General features: G+C 43.1%; 1 protein-coding gene across 5 annotated transcripts in view; it reads right to left on the bottom strand.

Moving 5' to 3' along the window:
* DUS2 (dihydrouridine synthase 2) overlaps positions 1-12,787 on the bottom strand; it is a 52,941-nt gene that overhangs the window by 30,945 nt on the left and 9,209 nt on the right. For 4 of the 5 annotated variants that reach the window (XM_078438905.1, XM_078438904.1, XM_078438907.1 and 1 more), the window contains one exon: positions 8,244-8,386. In XM_078438905.1, coding sequence (XP_078295031.1) covers positions 8,244-8,369 — 126 coding nt within the window. In that variant the 5' untranslated portion in view covers positions 8,370-8,386. Of the gene's footprint in view, positions 1-8,243; positions 8,387-12,101; positions 12,435-12,787 lie in introns of those variants that run through there. The other variant, XM_078438903.2, reaches the window with a different exon arrangement.

Genomic DNA, 12,787 nt, shown 5'->3' with positions numbered 1-12,787 from the left:
TTTCTCTTTCTCTCTCTCTCTTGCCCCCGCCCCTGTTTACACATACTCTCTCTCTCAAATAAATGAAATGAAATGAAATGAAATGAAATGAAATGAAATGAAATAAAATAAAATAAAATAAAATAAAATAAAATAAAATGCCCTATCATTCATGTATGGGCTTATTCTTCTTTGTCTGTCACATGTTATGCTCCTGTGTCTAAAACATGCCCTGCACCTTCATCTCCTCCATTCTACTGGGCTTGCTTTCTGTATGAGCTGGTCATAAAGTTTATCACCAGTGTGTCTCTTGGGGCACCTGGGTGGCTCAGTCAATTGAATGTCCATCTTGATCTTGGCTCAGGTTGTGATCTCATGGTTCCTGGGATCATGCCCAAAGTCAGGCTCTGTGCTGATGGTGTGGAGACTGCTTGGGACTCTCTCTCTCCCTCTCTTTCTGCACCTCCCCTAGTCAGATGCACGCACACGAGCTCTCACTCTCTCTCTCTCAAAATAAATAATAAACTTAAAAAAAAATCCAAATGTCAATCAATTGATGAACGGATAAGTGAATTGTGGTGGACACATACAATCATTAGTCAGCCACTAAAAGGAATGAAGCACTGATACATGCGATGACACGGATGAACCTTAAGAACATTATGCTACAGGAAAGAAACCAGGCATAAAAGACCACATATGGTATGATTCCATCTATATGAAATGTTTAAAACAGGCAAATCCATAGAGACAGAAAGTAGAATAGTTTCCAGAGATTGGGAGAGACGGAAACTGGGGAGGGATTGCTAACGGATAAGAGATTTCTTTCTTTTTTTTGGTTAAGGTTTCTTTTTGGTGTGATGAAAATGTTCAACAATTGACTGTAGTGATGGATGCACAATTCTGTACATATACATATCTGCATACAACCATATCTCAATAAAGATGTTAAAAAATGCTTAGAGGAACAAAGTTGGGTCAACTGACAAAATTAGAACATGGAAGGTAGATTTTAAAAAAGTATTGTATCAATGTTAAACTTGCTGAAGATGATGCCTATGTCGTAACAGTACAGAAAAAAAGACTTTATTTTTAGAAAAAATATATACATTATATATTATATATATATATATATATATATATATATTAGATACAGCACAATTTATAAAACAAATCAAGCAAAAATGTTGACCATAGGTCAATCTGGGCAAAAGGTATATGGATACTGTCTATTCCTGCAACTTTCCTATAATTTTCCCTTTTTTTTAATTTTTTTAAAAAATATTTTCTATTTTTGAGAGAGAGAGACAAGCGCGAGTCAGGGAGGGGCAGAAAGAGAGGGAGACACAGAATCTGAAGCAGGCTCCAGGCTCTGAGCTGTCAGCACAGAGCCCAACATGGGGCTCAAACCCACAAACCATGAGATCATGACCTGAGCTGAAGTTGGACGATTAACTGACTGAGCCACTCAGGAGTCCCTAATTTTTTCCCTTTCTAAAAATTTTATTTTTTAAATCCTTTTTATTTTTTTTTTAAGTTTATTTATTTACTTTGAGAGAGAGAGAGAGAGAGAGAGAGAGAGAGAAAGCAAGTGGGGGAGGGGCAGAGACAGGGAGAGAGAGAGAATCCCAAGCAGGCTCCTGACCCTGTCAGTGCCACCTAGGTGCCCCTAAAAATTTTATTTAAAAAAATTTTTATTTTTTATTGAAGTATAGACATACAACAAATTTTCTATAAATCTGAATACTTTTTTAAGTTTTAAAAAATTATCTATTCTGGGCAGAGGACTTGAATGAAAATTTCTCCATGGGTTCCTGGGTGGCTCAGTCAATTAAGCAACAGACTCTTGGTTTTGGCTCAGGTCATGATCTCACCATTTATGAGTTCGAGCCCACGTCAGGCTCTGCACTACTGGTCTGGAGCCTGCTTAAGATTCTCTCTCTCTCTCTCTCTCTCTCTCTCTCTCTCTCTCTCTCTCTCTCTATCTCATTCTGTATCAAAACAAATAAACTTAGAAAGAAAAATTTCTCCAAAGGTGATACACCAATGACCAACAAGCACATGAAAACATACTCCACATCACTCATCATCAGAGAAATACAAATTAACACCACAATGAACTATCACTTTTCACCCATTAGGATGGCTACTATTTAAAATAAAAATAAAAATAAAAATAAAAATAAAAATAAAAATAAAAATAAAAAAGAAGAAGAAGAAAGAAAAGAAAAGAAAAGAAAAGAAAAGAAAAGAAAAGAAAAGAAAAGACACCAAAGGGGCCCAAGGGATAGCTCAGTTGGTTAAGTATCTGACTCTTGATTTCAGCTCACGTCATGATGTCACCATTTGTGAGATCGAGTCCCCCATCAGGCTCTGCGCTGACATTGTGGAGCCTGCTTGGGATCCTCTCTCTCTCCTTCTCTCTCACCCCTCCCCTGTGCGCTCTCTCTCTCTCTCTCTCTCCCAAAATAATAAATAAACTTTAAAAAATAAAAATATAAAAGTAAAAATAAATTTAAAAAAAAGAAAAGAACAAATGTTAGCAAGGATGGGCAGGAATTGTGCACTGTTGGTGGAACTGCAAGATGGTGCCTCTGCTAGGGAAAACAGTACAGAGTTTCCTCAAAAAATTAAAAATAGAACTACCACCTGATCTAGCAATCCCACTTCTGGCTATATATATCCCAGAATTGAAAGCAAGATCTCAAAGATTTGCATATCTACGTTCACAGCAGCACTATTCAAAATAACCAAGAGGCGGAAGCATCCAAATGCCCATCAACAAAATGTGGCATATATATACAATGGGATATTATTCAGCCTAAAAATAGAAGGAAATCCTGTCACATTCTACAACATGGATGAACCTTGAGGAAGTTATCCTAAGTGAAGTAAGCCAGTCACAAAAAGACAAAAATCGCATGCTTCTACTTACAGGAGGTAGCTAAAGTAGTCAAATTCATAGAAACAGAAAACAGAATAGTGGTTACCAGGAGCTGGAGAGATGAGGTAAGGGGGATTCGTTTTATGGGTATAGAGTTTCAGTTGTGCAAGATGAAAAGGTTCTAGAGATCTGTTTCACAACTTAACCCTACTGAACTGCACACTCAAAAAAATGGTTAAGATGATAAATTTAATGCTATGTTTTTTTTAACACAATAAAAAAATTTTTTTAAGTACCCATTCTGGCCATCGGGGCCTCTTAAGAACACTGCCTCGTCCCTTAATCTTGCTTATTAAAAGTTTTGAATCTAACAGGTAGGTGTCCTCTCACAGTCTGGGCAACTAGAGACCCCTTGTTTTTATAAAAAGGAATAGATACAGGCCATTTGAGGAACTCCTAGAAAACCCCTATCAATGTGGCAGACCTTAGCAGGGATTCAGACTACTCCTCCCTTGACTTTGGCTAAGCTAGTTCATCCTTTCTTCACCTCCAGCTGCTGAAGGCTCTGAAGGGCTTTTAAGGAGGTGCCTGCATGCCTGGTATGCCCTAGATCCTATACTCTGGTTCTGGGAAGTGGGTGGGGTGGTTTAACTAATCCACAGATGGGCCACCTCATGTGAACCCAGGAAGATCATCCTGCAGAGAAATGCCAGCCTGCACAGACAGCCTGCAGAGAAATGCCAGATCCACCAGGGGGCACCAGGCACCATACTACGCCACACCACACCACATCCAGTACTCAGCCTAGTCCCTAGCCACCTACCCATGCCAAGCAAGGGTCTCTGGCCAGCTTGCTTCTGCTCTCCATAGGGTATAGGCCTGGATGGAAGGCCTAGATGTCCTCTTCCAGAGGCCTCTCTGTTTGTTCATAAGCCATATTGACTCTCCCAGAGTAAGCGTCTATCAAACATGCCAAGGGGGCATCACAACCAACAAAACAAGTTAAGTTCTCTGGGATTTGGTCTTTTGATACCTGTTCCTCAGGCTCTGAGACCACGAGTCCTCACAATCCCTCACAGTCCATGAGTCCTCACAGTCCTTCCTTCCTCCCAATCCCTTTCTAAATCCAAGAGGTTTTTCTGGAGGGCAGGAGGGTGCAGGCCAGGACAGGCTATATCTAACCCATGGCTGACCACTTGGGGGCCTGAGTGTGGGCTCAAAGGATGAGTGACAAGATTAATAATGCTCAGTGCACTACCACATTTCCCTGGGACTGGCCCCTGGACACAGGTTCCTCCCTGCCCTAGGCACATTCTAGCAGCCTGCCCTCAGCACATTCTGGCAGCCTGGAAGGCTTATGGATGCCCAGCTCTCATTTCTTGGAACTCCTTGCCTTTATTTCAACAAACTGCTTAGAAGTCGGGTCCTAAGCCTGTGATCCTGAACACGGGAACCTCCTTTTCTGACTCCCACATTTGGACAACACATACTCCCTCCCTCCCATTTCACCTTGCTAGCACCCTAGATGGCTCTGCCCCTGCTGTGCTATAGACACTGGCATGCCAATCCCCAGCCATGGGCATCCCCTGCCAAGCTTTGCAGATCTCCTTCCCATAAAGCTAAAAATCAGTATGACTATACACACCTAGCTGCTAGGCAAACACCCAGCCCATTCTCCACAGGAACAAGACCAAAATGCCCTCACTTTCTTTCCTCGGTCCCCACCCCACTCCCGCCACCCTCACTGCCAAGATGTGGGACTGGCTTCCCACATCTTGTAAAACAAGTCTCTCAGGAAAAAACCCTTGGCTTTCCTGCCTTCTATGGTCCTGCCACTCTTCTCCTTGCCCTATCTTGGAGCTAAGCCCCACCACCTCATCTAGAATCTATCCCTCCAAGACCAGGCCCTACCTACTCCCCACTGATCTGCCGAATCTTCAGGTCCCTCCTCACTGCTAAGTGCTTCCTCTTATGTTGCAAACATGCAAGTCACCCAAACACAATTCCCTTCAGGGGTGCCTGGGTGGATCAGGAGTTAAGCGTCCTATTCCTGACTTGGGCTCAGGTCATAATCAAGCCCCATGTGGGGCTTGACGTGGGGTCCCACACTGGGCATGGAGCCTGCTTAAGATTTTCTCTCTCCCAAAAAAAAAAAAAAAAAAAAAACCGGGGCGGGGGGTGAGCCTGGGTGGCTCAGTTGGTTAAGCATCCGACTTTGGCTCAGGTCATGATCTTGTGGTCTGTGAGTTCAAGCCCCATGTCGGACTCTGTGCTGACAGCTCAGAGCCTGGAGCCTGCTTCAGATTCTGTGTCTCCCTCTCTCACTGTCCCTCCCCCATTCATTCTCAATCTCTCCCTCTCTCAAAAATAAACATTAAAAAAAAAAAAAAGATTTTCTCTCTCCCTCTGCCCCTCCCCCACTTGCATGCTAGCTCGTGCTCTCTCAAAAAGAAACAAAAAACAAAAAATACCCAATTCCCTTCATCCAGCTTCCTTTGCCTCCACTACCTACATGTACTCTTTTCCTCCCCTCACCTCCTGAATTCCTAAGGGGTAGTGAGCAGCTCTGCTTCTACTTCCCCATTTGCTGCTCACTCCACAATCCATTGCCCTGTCAGATGTATCTCGGTGCACTTTGGATTTTCTTTTTTTTTTTTTTTTTTTTTTTTTAACATTTTTTATTTATTTTTGGGACAGAGAGAGACAGAGCATGAACGGGGGAGGGGCAGAGAAAGAGGGAGACGCAGAATCAGAAACAGGCTCCAGGCTCCGAGCCATCAGCCCAGAGCCTGACGTGGGGCTCGAACTCACGGACCGCGAGATCGTGACCTGGCTGAAGTCGGGCGCTTAACTGACTGCGCCACCCAGGCGCCCCTGGATTTTCAAATCAAACACATTTTTGGTCTTTTTGCAATTGGACTTCTATGCATCATCTGTCACACCTGACAAACTTGACTTTTGCCTTCCCTGACACGTTCTTCTTAATTTGCCTATTTCTCTCACTCTTTTACTTTACTTTTCTTTTTTTTTTTTTTTTTTAATTTTAAGTAGGTTCCATGCCCAACATGGGGCTCGAACTCACAACCCCAAGATCAAGAGTTGTATGCTGTACTGACTGAGCCAGCCAGGCGCCCCGCTCTTACTTTTCTATCATAAATTACTAGCCTGAGTATCCAAAATCTGTAAGAGCTCACCAAACTCCACACCCGAAAAATAAATAACCCAGTGAAGAAATGGGCAGAAAACATGAATAGACACTTCTCTAAAGAAGACATCCGGATGGCCAACAGGCACATGAAAAGATGCTCAACGTCGCTCCTTATCAGGGAAATACAAATCAAAACCACACTCAGATATCACCTCACGCCAGTCAGAGTGGCCAAAATGAACAAATCAGGAGACTATAGATGCTGGAGAGGATGTGGAGAAACGGGAACCCTCTTGCACTGTTGGTGGGAATGCAAATTGGTGCAGCCGCTCTGGAAAGCAGTGTGGAGGTTCCTCAGAAAATTAAAAATAGACCTACCCTATGACCCAGCAATAGCACTGCTAGGAATTTACCCAAGGGATACAGGAGTACTGATGCATAGTGGCACTTGGACCCCAATGTTTATAGCGGCACTCTCAACAATAGCCAAATGATGGAAAGAGCCTAAATGTCCATCAACTGATGAATGGATAAAGAAATTGTGGTTTATATACACAATGGAATACTACGTGGCGATGAGAAAGAATGAAATATGGCCTTTTGTAGCAACGTGGATGGAACTGGAGAGTGTGATGCTAAGTGAAATAAGCCATACAGAGAAAGACAGATACCATATGGTTTCACTCTTACGTGGATCCTGAGAAACTTAACAGAAACCCATGGGGGAGGGGAGGGAAAAAAAAAAAAAAAAGAGGTTAGAGTGGGAGAGAGCCAAAGCATAAGGAGAGCAAACTGAGGGTTGATGGTTGATGGGGGGTGGGAGGGAGGGGTGGGTGGGTGATGGGTATTGAGGAGGGCACCTTTTGGGATGAGCACTGGGTGTTGTATGGAAACCAATTTGACAATAAATTTCATATATTGAAAAAAATAAAAAAATAAAACAATTTAAAAAAATAAAAAAATAAATAAAATTACTAGCCCGTCTCTCCCACACACAACATCCAATACATTAGGGTGTACTCTTTCCAAATCCCCTCTTAGGCCCTTCCTTCTCTCTATACCAGTGGCTTTCTTTTCAATGAAAATTTTTTTTTATTTTGAGATAATTAGAGGCTCACATGCAGTTGTAAGAGTGTGAGCTCCTACGTACTGTTTGCCCAACTTCCCCAATGGTAATATCTTACAAAAGTACAGTATAATGTCACAACCAGGATACTGACATTGATACAGTTAAGACACAGAACAGCTCCATCCCCACCGGGATTCCTTGTGTTGCCCTTTTGTAGCCACAGTCCCCATCCCACCACCAGCGGGACAAAAATATCAGAAGCATTTGAGCAGCTTCTTCTTTAACTTCTCACACATACTAGGGGGACATATCAGGACTGGGGACTGGAGGGAAGCTCTCCAGATAATTCTGTTAGATATCCAGCTGAGAAACACTGCTCACACCTCCACACTATCCAATATCAGCTACTCCTACAACGCTGTTTTTCCTAGAAAATGCTTTTTATTTATTTTTTAAAATGTACGTATTTTGAGAGAGAGAGAGAAAGAGAGAGAGTGCACATAAGTGGGGGGAGGGGCAGAGAGAGGGGAAGAGAAAGAGAGAGAGGGGGAGAGAGAGAGAATCCCAAGCAGACTCTGCACTGTCAGCAGGGAGCCTGATGTGGGGCTCACACCCACAAACTGGGAGATTTTGACCTGACTCCGAAAATAGGAGTCAGACACTTAACTGACTGAGCCACCCAGGCGCCCCTAGAAAATACTTTTGAAACCTTGGTCTGAAGTCATACTATTCTCCAGAGCAGCCAGGACATAGGCAACCTACCAGTTACTGCCACCAGAAAACCCTACGGTTCCCAAAACCAACCCCATACAGCTTCCTTCTCTTCCTAACCTTGAGTTCATTCATTCATGCACTGAATGTATATTAATTCCTACAGGGGCCAGGGCTGTGACCTGATACAACACTCATCTATCCACCTGGCCCAGGCGTTCCGCAATGCCTCCTTGCTGCCCAGGCTCCTGGCCCTCAACAGGGCTTAGAGAACTCCTAAGAGTCATACATGTTTATCTCCCACTGCCTTCAGCAAGCACCTGTGATGTGAGTGCCCATTCTGCCTCCCACCAACTCCTGATTACTCCCACCTGCAGAGAAGGAGGTTGCACTGGTGAGGAAAAAAAAAAAAGAAAAGAAAAAGCCCTCCAGGAAAATCAGGAGCCCCTTACCTCACAGTATACAATGTCTGCTCCATAGTCCAGGGCCAGCAGCCGCATTGGGAGAGTGCCTACCCGAACCATAGGGGCTAAGATAAGTTTGTTGTGGTAGCACAGCGACAGGCTGTGTTCAATCATTCCTCCTCTGCTACTGCCTGCAGAAAGGGAAAACAAGAGTCAGAAATCCAAACAAAGAAATATCTTCTGGGGCGCCTGGGTGGCTCAGTCTGTTAAGCATCCTACTCTTGATTTTGGTTCAGGTCATGATCTCTTGGTTCATAAGCTTGAGCCCAGCGTTGGGCTCTGTGCTGACAGTGAGGAGCCTGCTTGGGGTCTCTCTCTCTCCCTCTCTCTCTCTCTCTCTCTCTCTCTCTCAAAAATAAATAAACATTAAAAAAAAAAAAAGGGAAAAAAAAAATCTCTTCTGTTACCCAGGGCAGGCTTTTCCTCTTCTTTCCAACACACAGGACTTTGTTTTCCTTTTCTCTGATCATAAAAATAATGCTTCCTTATTTATTCATCTAAAGAATATTTATAGGGCACCTGGGTGGCTCAATCGGTTAAGCCTCTGACTTCAGCTCAGGTCACGATCTCATGGTTCATGAGTTTGAGCCCCACATTGGGTTCTGTAGCACAGGCCCTGCTTCAAATCCTGTCTCCCTCTCTCTCTGCCCCTCCCCCATTCACTCTCTCTCTCAAAAATAAAAATAAACATTAAATAAATAAATAAATAAATAAATAAAATTTATTAAGTGCCTAGTCTTGCCAGTCACTGTCCTAGTCTGATACATGGACACAAAATTGCTGCTCTGGTAGAGCTTTCAATCTAGCAGGGGAACAAAGGCAGAAAACAATACATAACAAACTATACAGTATGTTGGAAAAGTGGTAATGCTACAGATTAAAAAAGCAGGGAGAAAGGAAATTGAAAACACTGGGGATGTGACTGACACATAATGCTGTATCAGTTCAAGGTGTACAACAAAGTGATTTGATATACATATATACTACAAAACGATTACCACAATAAGTTACGTCCATCACCTCACACACTAATAATTTTTTTCTTGTGATGAGAACTTTTAACATATACTCTCAACAACTTTCAAATACACAAAATTATCAACTATAGTCGCTATGTTATACATTACACCCCTAGAACGTATTTATCTTCTCACTGCAAGTTAACACCTTTTGACCACCTTTACCCATTTACCCCACACCCCAGCAGGAAAAATGTAAATAATTGGTATATCAATGGTATATTTTATATGAAAATATTTACATTAAAATATGAAAATATTTATATTAAAATATAAAATTTTAAATAGGTAAACCAGGGCACCTGAGTAGCTCAGTTGGTTTAGCGCCCAACTCTTGATTTCGGCTCAGGTCATGATCTCATGGTTCATGAGATGAAGCCCCAAGTCGGGCTCTGTGCTGACTGCACACAGTGTGCTTGGGATTTTGTCTCTCCCTGTCTCTCTACTCCTCCCCCACTTATGCTCTTGCTCTCTCTCTCTCTCTCTCAAAATAAATAAATAAATAAACAAACCAAAAAAAGCTCAAAATGAAATAAATAGGGAAAATAAGATAGACTTCAATGGGAAGATAACATTTGAGCTAAGATATGAGTTAGCCAAGTTGATATCTAGTAGAAGAATACACAGAAGAAACAGCCAGTGCAAAGGCCCTCGGGCAGGAGCTTGCCTGGTATGTTAGAAAAACATCAAGGAGACCAACATGGTTGGGACACAGAGAGGAGAAGAGAAACTAATGTTTCTCATTACACGATGTTTCTCAGATACACAATGTCACAGCAGTAAACAGGTAGGGTCAGATCCCATATGGCCTTTGTTAGCTCTTCATGAAATAGAAGTCAGCAAAGGGTTTCAAGTAGAGGAGTAGCATGACTGAACATGTTTTCTCATGATCACAGTGATTGCTATAAAAAGAGCAGTCTGTTAGGGGCCAGAGTAAACACAGGGAGACCAGGTACAAGGCTCTTTAGTAACCAACATAAGAGATGAGATAATGGTCGCTCAGGCCAGGTGGTGAGAAGTGGTCATATACCAAAACTACTTTGAAGGCAGAGCCAACAGGCATAAAAAGAAGAAAATCAAAATCCCATATCCCAGAGAGAACTGTTCATATTAATTTATTTATTCTAAGCAAATATGGACCCCTCCAAAAAGTCATAAAGCTGGCTAATCAATGCTGTGTTCTGCTCCATTACTAATACTGTCTCCATTTTCTTTTTACTATTCAGCCCATTCTGGTTGGCCCCCACCTCCACCGTTCTATCAAAACTGCTCTAATTAAAGTCACCAATTACCTGGAAGTTAAGCAATCAACCAGACACTTACTTATGACATGGTTGAAACTCCCCTCGTCCTTGATCTCTCTCCTCCCTGGGCTTCTCTGACCCCACACTTTCCTGGTTTTTCTCCCACCAGTCTGCCCTGCTTTTCAGTCTTCTTTGCTGGTTTCACTTCCTCTACTTACCTGTTGAGGTTCTTCCTTAGTCTTGAGTCCTCTTTCCTTCTAATTCCACACATCCTCCCTTGAAAGTTTATTTACTCCCATGGCTTAAAATGTTGATAAAATGCTGGTGATCTCATACCAACTGCTCAAAACACGTCCCTACCCGGCTATCTTAAGGGCATCTTATACCAAACATGCACAAAACAAGATCTTTATCTGCCCTCCTAAGCCACCTCCTCTGTCTTCATTAATTCATTCAACAGAAATTTATCGAGCCCCTCTGATATGCCAAGCACTGGCTGGCACTAGAAATAAAATGATGAGGAGAAGGAGGTACAGTAGAAGAGAGGGTTATAGAAAGGGAACTTAGAAATACGTGTGAAATTATAATCATGTACAGTGCTATGTGAAGGACATGAGGATTTAGGAATTTGTGTCAGAAGGAAAGGGATGGATGGGGGTTGAGGAAGGCTTCCCTTAAGAAATAGTTTCTGATTCGAGATCTCAAGGGAGAGAATTAATCAGGCCAATACACGGAGAGAAAATGTTTCCCATTTCAGCAATTAGCACCTCCATTCACCCAATTACTCATCATTAATCCACATTCTCCACATTCAATCTGTCACTAACTCCTGTGAAACAACCTTCAAAATATAACTCTAATCCATCTGCTTTGCTCCAGTGCTATCCATCTCCAGTGCTACCACTGTGCACAAAGCCAGCGTCCTAATGGGTCTCCCAAATCTAATCTTACCTCCTCCTATCCTCTTTGTGATACTGCGTGGCATTTGAAAAAGGCAACTCTGATAATACCGCTCCCCTGTTTATACCCTTCAATGGCTTCCCACTAAGTTTAGGATAACTGCCAAACCCTTCTGCTGGCCCAAGAAGCCCTGCATGACCTGTCCCTGCCCACGTCTCCAGCTCACCTTGAGCCTTTCTCCCACTCACTCTCCTTGCTCTGGCCACACTGACCTTTGGAAGTCTCCCACACCAAGACCTCTGCTGCCCTGGGGCCCATGTACCCGCAGTCCTCTGTCTGGAACACTCTCCCCGACTCAATCACACACACTCCCACTAAGATCCTCTTGACTTTGAATGTCCCCTTTTTGGAGACATTTCCCTACCAGACAACCGTACTTCAGGTCCCTGGTCACATGCTCTCACAACACTCTGTGCTTCCCGATAGCTCAGTAACAATCCATGTGTTCACACTTATTTGTGTGGTCTCTTCTTTAACCCTTAGCTGGTCCTCTAGATCACCAGCACAACAAGTTCCATAAAGACAGGAGCGTGGCTGTCTAGTTTACTGCCAGGCTTTAGCACGGAGCCCAGCACTTGACCCTTAGCAGCTGCTTTGTAAGGAAGGTGTGACTGAACACCCACCTCTCTGGTGGCTGAGGACACCCTCCTGCAGCATGGTTGATCCAGGAACTCCCTCTGGCACCAGGCCAGCAGTGCCTGACAGGGCCTGCCTCCACGAAGGCTCCTCTCAGAGAAGCTAGGCAGCCCTACCCTTTCCCAGCTACTGGCACAACCATTCACCGGGCCCTGAGATCACACCCAGATCACCATTTTAGCACAAACAGAAACAATCTCTCTACCATTCTTTCAAGGAAGGGCTGGTCTTCTCTATGACAGTTTTGATTGCCTTCTCAGACTATAACCTTAACGTCAGTCGCATGGATACAAAATTCCATTAGTTATAATGCCTTCAGTTTGAAGATAACAGTATTCAGGAAAAGCAATGAATGGAAAAAACTTTACCAGTCCCATCCACGTAAATTTTCCTGTAGACTACGACCTTGCTTAAAAAGCAATTTCTTGAATGTGTAGATAGCTTTGGGTAGTATTGACATTTTGACAATATTTATTCTTCCAATCCATGAGCAATCAAAATTGCACCAGCATTCTTCTCGAAACTAGAACAAGCAATCCTAAAATTCATATGGAACCACAAAAGGCCCCGAATAGCCAAAGTAATTTTGAAGAAGAAGACCAAAGCAGGAGGCATCACAATCCCAGACTTTAGCCTCTACTACAAAGCTGTCATCATCAAGACAGCATGGTAT

This window comes from Panthera onca, chromosome E2 (assembly GCF_046562875.1).
Source record: "Panthera onca isolate mPanOnc1 chromosome E2, mPanOnc1 haplotype 2, whole genome shotgun sequence".
In the NCBI taxonomy this organism is placed as follows: Eukaryota; Metazoa; Chordata; class Mammalia; order Carnivora; family Felidae; genus Panthera; species Panthera onca.
Note: the sequence above shows the minus strand (reverse complement) of the source record. Positions and strands in the feature narration are given on the sequence as shown.